This window comes from Lepus europaeus, chromosome 22 (assembly GCF_033115175.1).
Source record: "Lepus europaeus isolate LE1 chromosome 22, mLepTim1.pri, whole genome shotgun sequence".
Taxonomy (NCBI): domain Eukaryota; kingdom Metazoa; phylum Chordata; class Mammalia; order Lagomorpha; family Leporidae; genus Lepus; species Lepus europaeus.
The window spans coordinates 2,442,096-2,459,950 of record NC_084848.1 but is presented as its reverse complement, the minus strand read 5'-3'; the positions used below and the strand labels follow the sequence as shown (position 1 = coordinate 2,459,950).

The 17,855-nt window shown below is 51.5% G+C and overlaps 1 protein-coding gene across 8 annotated transcripts in view; it reads left to right on the top strand.

Annotated features, from left to right (window-relative positions):
- Window positions 1–1,473: 1,473 nt before the first annotated feature.
- The window catches only part of WDR20 (WD repeat domain 20), a 63,074-nt gene continuing 46,692 nt past the window's right edge, over window positions 1,474–17,855 (top strand). For 4 of the 8 annotated variants that reach the window (XM_062181046.1, XM_062181042.1, XM_062181045.1 and 1 more), the window contains exon 1: window positions 1,474–1,759. In XM_062181046.1, coding sequence (XP_062037030.1) covers window positions 1,511–1,759 — 249 coding nt within the window. In that variant the 5' untranslated portion in view covers window positions 1,474–1,510. Of the gene's footprint in view, window positions 1,760–2,708; window positions 2,856–17,855 lie in introns of all 8 variants that reach the window. The other 4 variants (XM_062181049.1, XM_062181048.1, XM_062181047.1 and 1 more) reach the window with 3 other exon arrangements.

Sequence of the window (17,855 nt, the reverse complement as noted above, 5' to 3'; positions counted from 1 at the left end):
TGGCGGCTGTCACACTGCTCTCCCCCCAGGGGTGAACCCCGGCTGGCGGTGACACTCCTCTCCCCCCAGGGGTGAACCCCGGCTGGCGGTGACACTGCTCTCCCCCCAGGGGTGAACCCCGGCTGGCGGCTGTCACACTGCTCTCCCCCCAGGGGTGATCCCCGGCTGGCGGTGACACTCCTCTGCCCCCAGGGTGAACCCCGCCTGGCGGTGACACTGCTCTCCCCCCCAGGGGTGAACCCCGGCTGGCGGTGACACTGCTCTCCCCCCCAGGGGTGAACCCCGGCTGGCGGTGACACTGCTCTCCCCCCAGGGGTGAACCCCGGCTGGCGGTGACACTCCTCTGCCCCCAGGGGTGAACCCCGCCTGGCGGTGACACTGCTCTCCCCCCCAGGGGTGAACCCCGGCTGGCGGTGACACTGCTCTCCCCCCAGGGGTGAACCCCGGCTGGCGGTGACACTCCTCTGCCCCCAGGGGTGAACCCCCAGCTGGCGGCTCTGACACTCCTCTGCCCCCAGGGGTGAACCCCGGCTGGCGGTGACACTCCTCTCCCCCCAGGGGTGAACCCCGGCTGGCGGCGGTGACACTCCTCTGCCCCCAGGGGTGAACCCCGGCTGGCGGCGGTGACACTCCTCTGCCCCCAGGGGTGAGCTCCCTTCCTGGTGACCCCCGACGACGTCAACATTCAGGAACGGGTGACCTCGGTGCAGCAAACGCTGGCTCTGCCTCTGGGAAAGCCGTCGGACGGCCCCCAGAGCGTGGTGGCGCGCACGCCAGTGGTGTCCCCCGTCACCGCCTCCCTCGCACACCCGCACTTGGCGCGTGGCGCACGCTGCACGGCTCTGCACGGGGCCTTTCTGGTCCATTACCGCTCGTCCAGCTGAGGGCTCTCACGGAGCTACCCAGGCCCCCGAGCTGCCCCGCGCCAGGCCAGTCCGCACACAGCGGCCTCACCCCGCACGACGCCGCACAGGGGCGGGCACCGGCCGGCCGCGAGCGTCCTCCTCGGCCCTGGGGCGGGACAGCCCCGGCCCGCCGCCCGAGCTTCCTCACGAGCCGACCCCTCAGGGCGCGGCGCCCTCCCCTCAGCAGGGCCCGGGGCCCCTCCGGCGGGGCCGGGAGCAGCCGAGAAGGCCGCCCGCACGCACTCCCGCCGCGGCGCTCCCTTACCAGCGCTCCCGCGGCAGCCGCAGCGCAGGCAGCCGGAGCCCCGCCAGCTCCTCGGCGCCCCGAGCCCGAGACGCCAGGACGCAGCCGCGGCGCAGCGAAACGACGCCCGGGGGAGGGGCCGGCGCACGCCCCGCCGCGTGGAGCCGCCGGGGCAGCGCGCGTGCGCAGTCGGGCCGTAAACAAGCCCGCCCCGTCCCCTCGGCCCGCCTCCGTGGGGCCGGCCCGCGGGTGGGCGGGGCCAGCGGGGAGAGGCGGGGGGAGGAGAGCGAACGCCGGGGACGGCGCCTGCGCGGTGGGCGTGATCCGGGCACTTAGGGCAGGATGAACGCTGCTTTCCAAGATGGCGACGGAGGGAGGAGGGAAGGAGATGAACGAGATTAAGACCCAATTCACCACCCGGGAAGGTCTGTACAAGCTGCTGCCGCACTCGGAGTACAGCCGGCCCAACCGGGTGCCCTTCAACTCGCAGGGATCCAACCCTGTCCGCGTCTCCTTCGTAAACCTCAACGACCAGTCTGGCAACGGCGACCGCCTCTGCTTCAATGTGGGCCGGGAGCTCTACTTCTATATCTACAAGGGGGTCCGCAAGGTACCGACCCGGGCGTCCCCGGGGCCCGCCGGCGGCGTGGGCGGAGGCCGGGGGCAGGGCGGTGACAGCGGGGCCAGGGTGACCGGCGGGGTGGCCGTCGCTCTTACTTTTGAGTGGGCCGGCAACTCCGCTAAGGGACTCCCGAGGAAGGGGGCTCGGGAGTGGGCAGGGGGTGGCGCTGGCGCTTCGAGGGCGTGGGGGCCGTGTGCCCGTGCGGGGCTCCGGCGGGGAGGCCCAGGAGCCGGCTGCCTCGGCGCTGACACGGCCCGGGAGCGGGCCTGCGGGGCGAGCTGGCCGGCCCGCCCTCCTCGCTTCCCGGAGGGGTGGGGGTCCCGCCCGGGGCTAGGGGAGGGGTCTGTCCGCCTGCGGCGGGGCGCTGGGACCGGGTCGGAGAGGACCTGCTGGGCACGCAGGGCTGCTCCACCTGCTGCCGCACTGACACTTCCCGAAAACATCCGCGGAGCTCGGCTGTCAGCGTCCCCGCCCCGGCAGCCTCCCGACACATCGCTGGGGAGGGGTCGTCCTGTCCCTCGCGGGGTGCGATGGGCTGAGCCCCGCAGCTGCGGGCTCGGCACGGTGTTTTCGGTGGAGTGAGCTGGTGCTGCGGGGCTGTGTGTGAGCCTGCCCGGATTAGTCTGGTCCAACAAGTCGGCCTGTGTCCCGCACGGGGAGGGATGTGCTTTGAAGGAACCATCTCTCCTGGCGGGCGCTCCGCAGGAGCTCTGTGCGGTCTGCGAGCCTCCCTTAAAGCGATCTCTTTAAAAGCAGCGATTTGTGGGGCTTTTCTTTCTCTGTGCATGTAAGTAACTGTTCTCCCTGAGAGGTAGCCTTCGGCTTGGCTCCTGGAGGAGTGAGGAGATGAGCGGCAAAACATTATTTATACATGTGCAGTTAGTGTGGAAATAGCTCCTTCCATAGGGACGAGCGAACATGCCCTGTGATTTCATAGATCCGGATCCAGTGTCGTGTTTCTTCGTGCTTACAAGAGCTGGGGAAGCTGACAGTCCTGTCTAAATGGAGCAGGTTGTTCCTTCCCTTGGGGCGAGCCTTTGGTTAGTGTACCGCTGTGTTTGACGTCCGGGCATGCTGTTAGGAGGTAAGCCTCTCTCCCCCTCCTCTTTGGGGCCGGAAGTCGGAGTGTGAGGTAGCCCAAGTTTTCCTCCTGTTCTCAACATTGTCACCAACCTAACTTGTCGGGTGACCTTGGGTAAGTTACTTAGTTTCTATTGCACCTCTTTAAAAAGCAACTATTGCAGTGTGTGTGTTATAATTAATAAACTCACTGCAGTGAACTCGAGAGCCCTGAGACACTAGCCGATGTAAACTATAGTTAGAATAGGCAGGAGAGTGATGTCCAACAGGAAGCTGCCATCTTGACGTCGGGACAGGAGCAGTTCTGTCTCTGGAGATAAATTAAGGATTTTAAGTTGTTAGCAGTTGTATTTACATAAAAAGGCAGTGTGCTTAAAACTAAATTCATTAACACTAGCAGCACTAGTGCAGACATTATTTGAAAAGAAATTTCTTTGAAAGATTAGTATTGATGAAGGATTTTAATGGCAAACCTTACCTGGATCTGGTATCCCTGGATGGTACCATAATAACAGGTCTTCACACCTGAAATTATCGTTACATTAGTGCTCCTTTTTTTAATTGGGACACTCTTCACTGAAGGGTGAAACTAAGAGAGCTTTTCAAAGCTTCAAAGAAATTATTTTAAACACGTTATTTTAAACAGGTTATTTTTAGTAACTTCTAATACAATACCCCAGACAAATCTGAAATACATAAATTGCCCTCATATGCATAGTTTGAGCACTTTACCTGTTTTTTTTTTTTTTTTAAATTCTTACTTTTATGTGGGAGGTGGGGGTAACTTTTTTTTTTTTAAAAAAAAGATTTATTTATTTATTTGAAAGACAGAGTTACAGACAGAGGGAGAGAAAGAGAGAAAGGTCTTCCATCTGTTGGTTCACTCCCCAGATGGATGCAGTGGCCAGGGCTGGGGCAGGCTGAAGCTGGGAGTCTGGAGCTTCTTCCCGGTTTCCCACTTGAGTGCAGTGGTCTAAGCACTTGGGCCATCTTCCACTGCTTTCCCAAACCATCAGCAGGGAGTTGGATTGGAAAGTGGAGCAGCCGGGACTTGAACCAGTGATGGTGGTGCTGTAGGCTGAGGCTTAACCTGCTATGCCACAGTGCTGACTCCTAAGTGATAGTAACTTACAGATGCTTTTCCATTGTTTGGCAGACATTTCAACTCTTCTAGCCATTGTAATTTTAAAGTTTTTGTTTTCCATGTAAGTGATTGATTTTGTGACTCTAATTTCCAATTTTTAAATATGACAATTCTTTTTCAATATTTATTTATTTATTTGAAAGGCAGAGTTACAGAGAGACAGAGACAGAGGCAGGGGGAGAGAGAGAGAGAGAGAGAGAGAGAGAGAGAGAGATCCTTCATCTACTGATTCACTCCCCAGATGGCCGCAATGGCTGGAGCTGCACCACTCTGAAGGTAGGAGCCAGGAGCTTCTTCCAGGTCTCCCACATGGGTGCAGGGGCCCAAGGACTTGGGCCATCTTCTACTGCTTTCCCAGGCCAGAGCTGGATTGGAAGTGGAGCAGCCGGGACTAGAATTGGCACTCCCATGGGATGCCAGCATGGTAGGCAGCAACTTTACCCTCTACATCACAGCACCGCCCCCAAATAATTCATTTTTTTAAAGAGTTGTTTATTTATTTGAAAAGCAGAGTTACATAGAGGGAGAGAGGCAGAGGCAGAGAAAGAAGTCTTCCATCTGCTGGTCCACTATCCAAATGACCATAATGGCCAGGGCAGGGCCAGACCAGAGCCAGGAGCCAGGAGCTTTATCTGGATCTCCCACATGTGTTCAGGGGAGATCTCGGGCCATCTTCTACTCTTTCCCAGGTGCATTAGCAGGAGTGGAACGGCTTGAACTTGGCACCCATATGGGATGCTTGCACTGCAGGTGGCAGATTAACCCACAGTGCCACAGCACTGGCCCAAATAATTTATTCTTTTTTTTTTTGACAGGCAGAGTGGACAGTGAGAGAGAAAGAGGCAGAGAGAGAAAGGTCTTCCTTTGCCATTGGTTTACCCTTCAATGGCCACCGCGGCCAGCGTGCTGCGGCTGGTGCATCACACTGTTCCGAAGCCAGGAGCCAGGTGCTTCTCCTGGTCTCCCATGTGGGTGCAGGGCCCAAGCACTTGGGCCATCCTCCACTGCCTTCCCGGGCCACAGCAGAGAGCTGGCCTGGAAGAGGGGCAACCGGGACAGAATCTGGCGCCCCGACCGGGACTAGAACCCGGTGTGCAGGCGGAGGATTAGCCGAGTGAGCCGTGGTGCCGGCCAAGGAAAATGGATCTTTAAAGAACTTAAATCTTGAGCTATGTACTATATGCTGATAAGAAACATGGAGTCCTGGGGAGAAGGCATAGATTAGGGAGTAGTCTAACATCTACCCTGAAGAATACAGTATTGTCCCATTTATTTGTCTAATTTGTTAGAGAGAGAGAGACAGAAAACTCCCCATCTGCTGCTGTACTCCCCAGATGCCTGCAACAACCTGGGCTGGGAACAAAATCCTGGCCTCCCTTGTCTGTGACAGGGACCCATCCTCTGAGCCACCATAGCTGCCTTCCAGTATCTGGGAGGCAGAAAGCTGGGATTGGGAATGGGACTGGGCTTCAGATCCAGGAACTCCAGTACTGGATGCCACACCCCAGTTGGCATCTCAGCTGCTACGCCGAACACCTGCCTGTAGCACTTTTAGAATGTTGATAGGGCAGTGTCGAGAACTAGAACAGACATTAGAGTTTAAGTAGTTTCACCCTTTTCAGAGAAAACTAAGGCTTTTGAGGGCATGCAAAGTTGTATCGTAATTTTTTTCCCGTAGTAAGGAAAATGAAGTACACTGAGGTTTTGTTTTGCTTTTAAGATTGTTTTATTTGAAAGGCAGAGTTACAGAGAGAGAGATCGACCAATCTTCTACCCACTGCTTCACTTCCAAAATGATTTCAACTACTAGGGCTGATATAGGCTGAAGCCAGGAGCCTGGAATTCCATCTGCATCTCCCACATGGGTGGCAAGGGCCCAGACATTTGGACCATGGTCCATTGATTAACCAGGTGCATTAGCAGGGAGCTGGATTGGAAGTAGAGCAGCCGGGACTAGAACCAGCGCTCATGGGATGCTGTCATTGCAGGCAGCAGCCTAATGCGTTGCACCACAATGCTGGCCCCTCAACTGATGTTAAGGAAGAAATGGATCTTGTTTTTGGTCACAGAGATACCCGATAAGCAAAGCACTTCAAAATTTACCTCAGCGTTTTGCCGCATTTTATTTCCCTGCATCGTCATGGCAGTCCTGTGAGGTAGAGGAAAGCGGCTGCAAAGTCATCTGGTCTGGGCCTGCCAGGGCGACCGCAGGCGGGACCCAAGGTCCAGGGGTCTGTAGCAGGCTAATTTCTTTTCTCTTTCCTTCCTTCTTCTTCTTTTTTTTTTTTTTTTTTTAGGATTTATTTATTTGAAAGGTAGAGTTACAGAGAGAGAACTATCTTCTATCTGCTGATTCACCCCCCAGATTGTCATAGCAGTTGGGGTTTCTCACATGGGTGTAGGAACCAAGTCCTGGGCCATCCTCTGCTGCCTTCCCAGGCCACAGCAGGGAGCTGGATGCGGAGCAGAGCAACTGGGACTCAAACCATGATCCTGTGCCAGTGCCGGAGGTGGGAGCTTAACCAGTTGTGCCACAACACCCTCCCCATGCCAGGCTGAGTTTTAAGTTGATTGTTTTAGTTTGACCTGTGAATGGTGTTATAAATATCCACATGGCCTTTGGCCGAAGATTCCCCACGCCTGTTTTTGGATAGAGATGCTACAGGTAGCTGGGTTTATAGGAACAATCTCATTTTATGGAAATCTGTTTTTACATAAATGGAAATGTTCCCCTTTCAGATCTCAGCTTAACCATCACGTCAGCAAATCCTTCTTTGAGCCCAAGATAGGTCAGTTTTCCCCGTTTACAAGTTCTCAGAGCAGCCTGTGCTTTGCTTTCCTAGCACGTTTCCCAATTTGTAATTCTCTGTGTGATAATCTACCTCTTCTATAAACAAAGCCCTCTTTTCTTTAAAAAAAAAAAAATTTTTATTTATTCAAAAGGCAGAGTTACACAGAGGCAGAGAGAAAGAGGTCTTCCATCCATTGGTTCACTCCCCAAATGACCAGAGCTGGGTGGATCTGAAGCCAGGAGCTTCTTCAGGCCTCCCACGCAGAGGACCTGGGCCAACTTCTACTGCTTTCCCAGGCCATAGCAGAGAGCTGGATCATAAGTGGAACAGCTGGAACTTAAACCAGCACCCAGATGGGATACCTGTACTGCAGGAGGCAGCTTTACCTGCTACGCCACAGTGTCAGCCCCGCAAAGCCCACCCCCCCCTTTTTTTTTTTAATAGTTCTCTCTCTTTTGGTAAGGATTTTATTTATTTGAAAGATAGTTACAGAGAGAGAGAGAGAGAGAGAGAGAGAGAGAGAGAGAGAGAGAGAGAGAGAGGGAGGTCTTTCATCTGCTGGTTCACTCCCCAAATGGCCACAACTGCCTGAGCTGAGCCAATCTGAAGCCAGGAGCCAGGACCCATGTGGGATGCCGGTGCTGCAGGCCAGGATTTTAACCTATTGCACCACAGCACCGGCCCCACAAAGCCCTCTTAAAATAAGGACGGTGTCTTTCCTGCTGTCTGCTTTCCCAGTGCCCAATGGAGTTGAACCCTTACATGGTTTGTTGAGTGAATTATTAAATAAAACCATCTCGCCCAAACTTTAGAAAGATCTTCAGAGCTAAAAAGCCTTTTCAATTTTGAGCACAAAAGTAATGAGGGTGGTTTTTAGTAGCTCATCTTTTTTTTTTTTTTTAATTAAAGATTTATTTATTTATTTGAAAGAGTTACACAGAGAGAGGAAGAGATGGGTGGGGGTTGGAGGGAGATCTTCCATCTACTGGTTCACTTCCCAAATGGCTACAATGGCTGAGGTTGGGCCAGGCTGAATCCAGGAGTCCGGAGCTCCTTCTGGATCTCCTACGTGGATACAGGGACCTAAGCACTTGGGCCATCCTCTGTTGCTTTCCCAGGCCATCAACAGGGAGCTGGATCGGAAGTGGAGCTGGAGGGTTCTCCAGCTGGCTCCTGCCTGTTTGGGATGCTAATGTTGCAGGTGGCAGATGTCGCAGGCGGCAGCCATACCTGCTACACCATGCCAGCCTCAGTTGCTTGTATCTTTTTAAAAACATTTAGAACTACTGTTGGTAGATAACAAATTTAGCTTTCTTTGTTTTTTATTTTATTTTATTTATTTATTTTTATTTTTTATTTTTTTGCCAGGCAGAGTTAGACAGTGAGAGAGAGAGACAGAGAGAGAGTTATAGACAGTGAGAGAGAGAGAGAAAGATCTTCCTTCCTTTGGTTTACTCCCCTAATGGCCACTACGGCCGGCAGTATGCCGATCCGAAGCCAGGAGCTGGGTACTTCCTCTCAGTCTCCTATGCGGGTTCAGGGACCCAAGCTCTTGGGCCATCCTCCTCTGCCCTCCCGGGCTACAGCAGAAAGCTGGACTGGAAAGGAGCAACCGGGACAGAATCCAATGCCCCAACCGGGACTAGAACCCAGGGTGCTGGCGCCGCAGGCAGAGGATTAGCCAAGTGAGCCACAGCACTGGCCCAAATTTAGCTTTCTTAAAGTTGGGAAATTGTGTAGCAAGGGACAATGAAGTAGGGCCGGAGCCATGGTGCAGTAGGTTAATCCTCTGCCTGCAACACTGGCATCCCATATACGTGCCTGTTCTAGTCCCGGCTGCTCCTCTTTGATCCAGCTCTCTGCTAATGGCCAGGGACAGCAGTGGAAGATGGCCCAAGTGCTTGGGCCCCTGCACCCACATAGTAAGCTCGAAAGAAGCTCCTGGCTCCTGGCTTCCGATCAACTCAGCTCCGGCCATTGTGGCCATTTGGGGAGTGAACCAACGGATGGAAGACCTCTCTCTCTGTCTCTCCCTCTCACTGTCTGTAACTCTAGCTCTCAAATAAATAAATAAAATCTTAAAAAAGAGAGAAGCAGTATTGGAAAATAACCAAATGGCAGATTACTTCTTTAAAAAATTTATTTATTTATTTATTTGAAAGTCAGAGTTGCCCAGAGAGAAAGAGGTCTTCCATCTACTGGTTCACTCCCCAGTTGGCTGCAGTGGCCAGAGCTATACTGATCTGAAGCCAGGAGCTTTCTCTGGATCTTCCCACGTGGGTGCAGGGGCCCAAGGACTTGGGCCATCTTCTACTGCTTTCCTAGGCCATAGCAGAGAGCTGGATGGGAAGTGGAGCAGCTGGGACTCAAACTGTCGCCCATATGGGATGCCTGCAACTACAGGTGGCGGCTTTACCTGTTACACCACAGCACCAGTCCCCACAGATCGCTTTGAACCTAGTGTTATGAAATCGTGTTACCTGTGGGATCCAGGTACTAACACACTTTTTATAGAAATGTCTGTACTCAGAATTGCTTAATATTTAAGCCAAAGGAGCTTCTTCTCTAACATTCTATCTGAAGATTCCAGGCCAGAAATGTACTGCCCAGAGTTGTTATTGAAACAATTCCTACAGTAGGTGAGGGTCTTTAAAAAGTTCATAGAAACTGCATTTTATGGAAAAAGTATGCATGGATTTCGATTTCTTGAACTAAAATAAACGTGTCTTTTAATTTCATTTTTCACAAACTTTGAAGAGCTCTTGTATTTAGATGGTCCTAAGACCTTTTCAGTGCTAAAGGTTGTATGATTCTGTGCGCAATAATTTTTTCCTAAGATTTTGTTTATTTATTTAAAAGAGTTAGAGGGGGCCAGTGCTGTGGCTCACTTGGTTAATCCTCCGCCTGTGGTGCCGGCATCCCATATGGGCGCCGGTTCCAGTTCCGGCTGCTCCTCTTCCAATCCAGCTCTCTGCTATGGCCTGGGAAAGAAGTAGAAGATGGCCCAAGTCCTTGGGCCCCTGCACCCACGTGGGAGACCCGGAGGAAGCTCCTGGATCCTGGCTTTGGATTGGCGTAGTTCCGGCCGTGGCGGCCATTTAGGGAGTGGACCATTGGAAGGAAGACCTTTCTCTCTGTCTCTCCCTCTCACTGTCTGTAACTCTAACTTTCAAATAAAATTTTAAAAAATGATTAAAAAAATAAAAGAATTAGGGATTCTGGTGTCACAGGTGGCTTTACCTGCTACACTGCAGTGCTGGGTCCATCTCAATAATTTTTTAATGAAATGAAATTAATTTTTCTGTTGGGGAAATGTGTTTATGTCTTGGATTTGTTGCCTACTTGAATTCAAACTGGAGGGGTGGGGCGCTAGGGAAAGCAAGACGGAAAATACTGCGATTTCCGAATTCTAGACCAGAAAACATTATACTTGCCACGCTGACATGAAGTTAGAGGTCAGAAGATGAGTAGATAATAGGGGAACATTGTTAGGGCAGAGTTACACAGGAAGGGAATGGGTTGGGTTGGGAAAGAATGAGCTTTCTGTTGAGGGAAAATGTTTTGTCTCTGTCAAAAATGGCAGGGCCACCTTCTGGTGATGCTGGAGGAATTCCTGCTTTGTATGGGGGATCAGCTGGATGCCTTTTAGGGTTTTCCCCCACAGACTAGTGTTAGATACCTGACTGCTTCAGAGGAGGTCATGTTCGCACCCTTCTCCCCACTGTAGTTCTCACACCTCCCTGCTCTCTGATGATAATTTAGAAGGGGCTTACAAGTCTTTGAGATTTTTATATCAGATTTACTTTGGAAATCTTGTGCTTAATTTACTATATACATGGGATTGCTAAATTCTTTTCCGTTAAAGGCTACTTACTGACTTCAGAAATATTGATAAGATTTTATTTATTTTACTTTAGACTCACATTCAGGAGAGAAAAACACCTTAACCCTTGTTTTTTTAAAAGATTTATTTATTTATTTGAGACAGAGTTACAGAGAGAAAGGTCTTCCATCCGCTGGTTCACTCCACAGATGGCCGCAACGGCCAGAGCTGTGCCAATCCAGAGCCAGGAGCTTTTTCCGGGTCTCCCACGCAGGTGCAGGACTTGGGCCATCTTCCACTGCTATCGCAGGCCACAGCGGAGAGCTGGACTGGAAGAGGAGCAGCTGGGACTAGAACCGGCACCCATGTGGGATGCCGGCGCTTTAGGCCAGGGCGTTTACCTGCTGCGCCAATGTGCCGGCCCCTTGAGCCATCTGCTGCTGCTTTCCCAGGTGCATCAGCGGGGAGCTGGATTGGAAGTGGAGTAGCCGGGACTTGCAGTGCTCACATGGAAATCTGGAAGGCCAGCTTTGTGGGCGGCGCTTTGCCTCGCTGCACCACAGTGCCGGCCCTGGGAGGTAGCATCTGGCTCTGTGGTAAAGCAGAGCTGCTTCCCTGCATCCGCCTGGCTCCTCTTGATCTTGAAGGAGGTGGTGACGAGATTCTGAAAGGTTCTTGTAGATGTGAATGAACAGTAGTACGAAGCACCCATGTCAGTGAAATCTGTGAGGTAGTCGTGGACATCATTCTTCCCACAAATATTTATGGAATGTGCCTATCAGATATGAGGTACTCTTCTAGAGGCTGGTTGCAGACAAGGTCTCTGACCTTAAAAAATTGTCACTTGCACTTATCACTGAGTTAGTCTAGTGAATTAAGTGATATTGTGCTTTGGTAGAAAACAAGCAAGAGTCAAAGCATGGAAGATTTTATCACTGACTAGTTTGGCTATCTGGCTAAAGGACTTTGTTTTTAGGAGGGAGCTGGTGCTGTGGCGTAGCAAGTAAAGCCACCACCTGCAGTGCCAGTATCTCAAATGGGCACTGGTTTGAGTCCCAGCTGTTCCGCTTCCAATCCAGCTCTCTGCTATGGCCTGGGAAAACAGTAGATGGCCCAAGTCCTTGGGCCCCTGCACCTGTGTGGGAGACCCAGAAGAAGCTGCTGGCTCCTGGCTTCAAATCGGTGCAGCTCCGGCTGTTGCAGTCAATTGGGGAGTGAACCAGCAGAGGGAATACCTCTCTCTCTCTCTCTCTCTCTCTCTCTCTCTCTCTGCCTCTGCCTCTGCCTCTATGTGACTCTGCCTTCAAATAAATAAATAAATCTTTAAAAATAATAAATGTAAAGATTTTTACAGTCTGTTATTTGCTATCTTAGCGAATAATTTTATTTGCTTTTTGTTGGTGTAGAAATACAAAATGTGGCCCTGTTTGGTAATTCAGGAGAAGGCATTAAAAGCAGTAACAAGGCTGGCGCCGTGGCTTAACAGGCTAATCCTCTGCCTTGCGGCACTGGCACACCGGGTTCTAGGCCCGGTTGGGGCGCCGCATTCTGTCCCGGTTGCCCCTCTTCCAGTCCAGCTCTCTGCTGTGGCCCGGGAAGGCAGTGGAGGATGGCCCAAGTGCTTGGGCCCTGCACCCGCATGGGAGACCAGGAGAAACACCTGGCTCCTGGCTTCGGATCAGTGCGATGCGCTGGCCGCAGTGGCCATTGGAGGGTGAACCAATGGCAAAAAGGAAGACCTTTCTGTCTGTCTCTCTCTCTCTCACTATCCACTCTGTCTGTAAAAAAAAAAAAAAAAAAGGGCCGGCGCCGCGGCTCACTAGGCTAATCCTCCGCCTTGCGGCGCCGGCACACCGGGTTCTAGTCCCGGTCGGGGCACCGGATTCTGTCCCGGTTGCCCCTCTTCCAGGCCAGCTCTCTGCTGTGGCCAGGGAGTGCAGTGGAGGATGGCCCAAGTGCTTGGGCCCTGCACCCCATGGGAGACCAGGAGAAGTACCTGCTCCTGCCATCGGATCAGCGCGGTGCGCCGGCCGCATCGCGCCTACCGCGGCGGCCATTGGAGGGTGAACCAACGGCAAAGGAAGACCTTTCTCTCTGTCTCTCTCTACTGTCCACTCTGCCTGTCAAAAAAAAAAAAAAAAAGGCAGTAACAGCCTTAATTGGTAAATGTAACCAGTTTTAATTTCCAGGACATTTTAAATTGAGACAGCCAGATGTAAATTATCTTGATCTTTGAACATTTGGCACTTATCTCTTATAATAGAGAAGAGTTTTTTTTAAAGATTTATTTATTTGAAAGGCAGAGTTACAGAGAGAGAGAGAGGTCCTCCATCTGCTGGTCCACTCCCCAGGTGGCCACAACAGCTGGAGCTGGGCTGATCTGGAGCCTCCTACGATCTCCCACACGGGTGCAGGAGCCTAAGGACCTGGGCCATCCTCCGCCACCCTCCCGGGCCATAGCTGAGAGCTGGATCAGAAGTGGAGCAGCCAGGACCCAAACCAGCTTCTGTATGGGATGCTGGCACTGCAGGCGGCAGTTTTACCTGTTACGCTGTGGCACCAGCCCCCAAGAGATATCTTTTAAAAAAGAACTCCTCATTCATCAAGCATTTATTGGTAACTCATCTGAAAGGTCTTAACATTTATGGAGGGTGGGCATTGGCTCTGTGGTTAAAACATCCAGACTTGGCTCCTTCCTGACCCCTGCTGATGCAGACCCTGGGAGGCAGCAGTGACAGCTCAAGTAATTGGTTCCCTGCCACCTACATGGCCACCTGGATGAATTCCTGACTCCTGGCTTTGGAGCCAAGTTTTGTTGCAGGCATTCAGATGGATGGGAGCTCTGTCTCTCAAATGAATAATTCACAAAAAAATTTTTAAGGTTTCTGGAAGTAGGGGGAGAGGAGCGGGGAAAGCACTGTGGCACAGCGGGTGAAGCCACCTCCTAGGATGCTCCTGTCCCATGGCGGAGTGCTCTTTTAAGCCCCAGCTGTTCCACTTCTGACCCAGCTTCCTGCTGACGCTCCTGGAAAGGCAGCAGATAACGGCCCAAGGACTTGGGCCCCTGCCACCTGTGCAGGAGACCTGGATTGAATTCTTTTATTATTATTTTTAATATTTATTTACTCATTTGAAAGGCAGAGTTACAGAGAGGCAAGGCAGAAAGAGAGAGGTCTTCCATCCGCTGGTTCACTCCCCACATGGCCTAATTGGCTGGAGCTGGGCAGATCTGAAGGCAGAGCCAATATGGGATTCTGGAACTGCCGTCGGTGGCTTTACCCACTATGCCACAGCACTGACCCAGCAAATTTATCTTTTCTTTCTTTTTTTTTTTTAAAGATTTATTTATTTATTTGAAAGGCAGAGTTACAGAGAGAGAGAGAGGTCTTCCATCTGCTGGTTCACTCCCCAGATGGCCACAATTGCCAGAGCTGTGCCGATCTGAAGCCGGGAGCCAGGAGCTTCTTCTGGGACTCCCACGTGGGTGCAGGGTCCCAAGGACTTAGGCCATCTTCTACTGCTTTCCCAGGCCATAGCAGAGAGCTGGATTGGAAGTGGAACAGCCAGGACTAGAACTGGCGTCCATATGGGATGCCGGCATGGCAGGCAGCAGCTCTACCCGCTACACCACATGGACTGTTTGAAGTACCTTTGTGTCCAAGGCACTATTATCTATCACAAGTGATGTGAAAGTGAATTAGAGGCCAGTGCCGCGGCTCACTAGGCTAATCCTCCGCCTGCAGCACCAGCACCCTGGGTTCTAGTTCCAGTTGGGGCACCGGATTTTGTCCCGGTTGCTCCTCTTCCAGTCCAGCTCTCTGCTGTGGCCCAGGAAGGCAGTGGAGGATGGCCCAAGTTCTTGGGCCCTGCACCTGCATGGGAGACCATGAGGAAGCACCTGGCTCCTGGCTTCAGATTGTCGCGGTGCGCTGGCCGTAGCGGCCATTTGGGGGGTGAACCAACAGAAGGAAAGCCTTTGTCTCTGTCTCTCTCTCTCACTGTCTAACTCTGCCTGTCAAAAAAAAAAAAAAAAAAAAAGTGAATTAGAAGCATTTACTGAGGCAGGTGTTTGGTGCAACTGGTAGGAAGCCACTTGTTGTGTCTGTATCCCATATCAGAGTATGTGGGTCCAAGTCCCAGCTCTGCTCTTGATTCCAGCTTCCTGCTAATGTCCACCTGGGGGGCAGCAGGTGAGGGCTCAAGTCCCTGGGTCCCTGCCACCCACGTGGGAGACTTAGATTGGATTCCTAGCCTTGGCTGTTCCAGGCCTTGGGAGAGTAAACCAGTGGATGTGTACTCTGTCCTTCTGCCTTTCAAATAAATTAATACTTTTTTTTTTTTTAAAAAGACACTATCTGTCTTTAAAAAGTTTGTGTTTTTGTGTTGACAATGTGATTTAAAGTAGAAGGCATGTCCTCTACAAGTGGCTTAAGTGATTAATAGCCAGTGGAGGGCTGGCGCCGTGGCTCAATAGGCTAATCCTCCACCTGCGGCGCCGGCACACTGGGTTCTAGTCCCGGTTGGGGCGCCGGATTCTGGCCCGGTTGCTCCTCTTCCAGGCCAGCTCTTCCAGGCCACATAGGAGACCAGGAGAAGCACCTGGCTCCTGGCTTCGGATCAGCGCGGTGCACCAGCTGTAGCGCGCCGGCCGCAGCAGCCATTGGGGGATGAACCAACGGCAAAAGGAAGACCTCTCTCTCTGTCTCTCTCTCTCTCACTGTCCACTCTGCCTGTCAAAAAAAAAAAAAAAAAAAAAAAAAGCCAGTGGAATTAAGGAGTAAAGGGGCAGGGGAGGATTTCTTTGCATAAAAAGAAAAGAATATTGTGTCTCAAATGAGTTATTTGCCCTGAAATGTCTGCAGATCAATTGTTGAAAATTTTCAAAATTGTTGCCTTCTTATTTCTAATTTCAGAAATGCTTTATCTTAATTTCTAATTGAACATGATTTGGCAATTGCTCTTTTAGCATTTTTATTAATGTCACAGATTCTCTACCAGTAGGTAAATTGGGTAATACTTAGTCAATTCTATTTTGTAATAAGGATTTATTTTTTATTTTTAGTGTTTAAAATTTTTTTTTATTTTCACTTTATTTGAAAGGCAGAGATTGTGACAGAGATCTTCTGTTCACTGCTTCACTCTCCAAATGTCTGTAACAGCCGGAGCTGGACCAGGTCAAAGCCAGCAGCCTGGAACTCCAGCCAGGTCTCCCACGTGGTGGCAGGGACCCAGGGACTTGGGCCATCGCCTGCTGCCTCTCAGGGTGGGCATTACTAGGAAGCTGGAATCAGAACCCAGGCACTGTGATGTGAAATGCAGGAGTCCCAAACAGTGTTGTTGCTGTTTTTCTTCTTTTTTAAGATTTTATTTATTTATTTGAGAGGTAGAGTTACAGACAGTGAGAGGCAGACAGAGAGGGAAAGGTCTTCCATCTGCGGGCTCATTCCCCAAATGCCTGCAGTGGCCGGAGCTGAGCTGATCCAAAGCCAGGAACCAGGAGCTTCTTGGGTGCAGGGGCCCAAGTGCTTTGGCCATCTTCTACTGCTTTCTCAGGCCATAGCAGAGAGCTTAATCAAAAGTGGAACAGCCAGGACTTGAACCAGCACCCACATGGGTTGCCAGCGCCGTAGGCGGAGGATTAACCCACTGCACCAGAGCGCCAGCTGTGTCTTAACCACTGCACCAAATACCTCCCTTGGATTTTTTGAAAAGTAAACATATTGTACTAGAAGTATGGTAATTCAGTCTTTGTTATACTTGTAGGAGTAGGGAAATCTGTTTTATTAGAAAGAAGCAGTCATTCATGAGGAGGGACTTTATAAGTTTTTTATGTTTAAATAAAAATAAGAATTGGGTGGATGTTTAGCAGTAAGATGTCAGTGAAGACAGCTGTCCCTCCTGTGTGCGTGCCTGGCTTTGGTTCCCAGGAACAGGGTAGCGCTCCACCACCTTGGGGCTTACTGCTGCCACCTGACGCGCTTTTTCCTTTAGTTGGTTCCCTTCTGGCTCAGTCTTCTGTGTTTGCTTTTGTTCTGCTTCTGCAGAAGTGTGTAGATGCTCACTCTGCTTACCGTCTCTCTGCTTCAGGAAGCCCTGTCTTGCCTTCATGTTTTATTCAATAAATATTTGAGACTGAATGACAGAGGAAAAGCAGAATACCAGACTGTGGGAAATCAAAGTGTAAGACACGGGCCCTGCTTTGAAGAGACTGTCATCCACCCAAGGAGATGCGATGGCTTCACACGTACTCGTTGTATAAAGATTTATCTAGTGCCTGCTTTTCATTGTTTTTTGATTAAAAAAAAAAAAGATGTATTTATTGTTTTGAGAGAGTTCCTCCATCGACTAGTTCACTCCCGAGGTGGCCACAATGTACGGCGCTGGGCTTGGCCGAAGCCAGGAGCCTGAAGCTTGACCCAGGTCTGCTGTGTGGCTGCCGTTTTCCCAGGTGCATCAGCAGGGAGTGGGACTGGCAGTGGAGTAGCCAGGACTGAAACCGCAACGCTGGGGTCGCCGCTGCAGTCCAACCTGCCGTGCTACAACACCAACCCCAATATGATTTTTTTAAAAAAGATTTTGCTTATTTGAAAGCCAGAGTTACAGAGAGGCAGAGGCAGAGAGAGAGGGCTCTTCCATCTGCTGGTTTACTCACCAGATGGTCACAGCAGCTGAAGCTGTGCTGATCTGAAGCCAGGAGCTGGGAGCTTCTTCCAGGTCTCCCACACGGGTGCAGGGCCCCAAGGACTTGGGCCATCTTCCACTGCTTTCCCAGGCCACAGCAGAGAACTGGATCGTAAGTGAACAGCAAGGACTCAAACCAGCACCCTTATGGGATGTTGGCACTGCAGGTGGCAGCTTTACCCGCTACGCCATAGTGCTGGCCCCCAAAAAGATTTTTTGTAATTTTTAAAAAATTTTTATTAATTTATTGACAGGCAGAGTGGATAGTGATAGAGAGAGACAGAGAGAAAGGTCTTCCTTTTCCATTGGTTCACGCCCCCCAATAGCCACTGCGGCCGGTGTGCTACGGCCAGCGCACCGCGCTGATCCAAAGTCAAGAGCCAGGTGCTTCTCCTGGTCTCCCATGCGGGTGCAGGGCCCAAGCACTTGGGCCATCCTCCACTGCCTTCCCGGGCCACAGCAGAGAGCTGGCCTGGAAGAGGGGCAACCGGGACAGAATCCGGCGCCCCGACCGGGACTAGAACCTGGGGTGCCGGCGCCGCAGGCGGAGGATTATCCTATTGA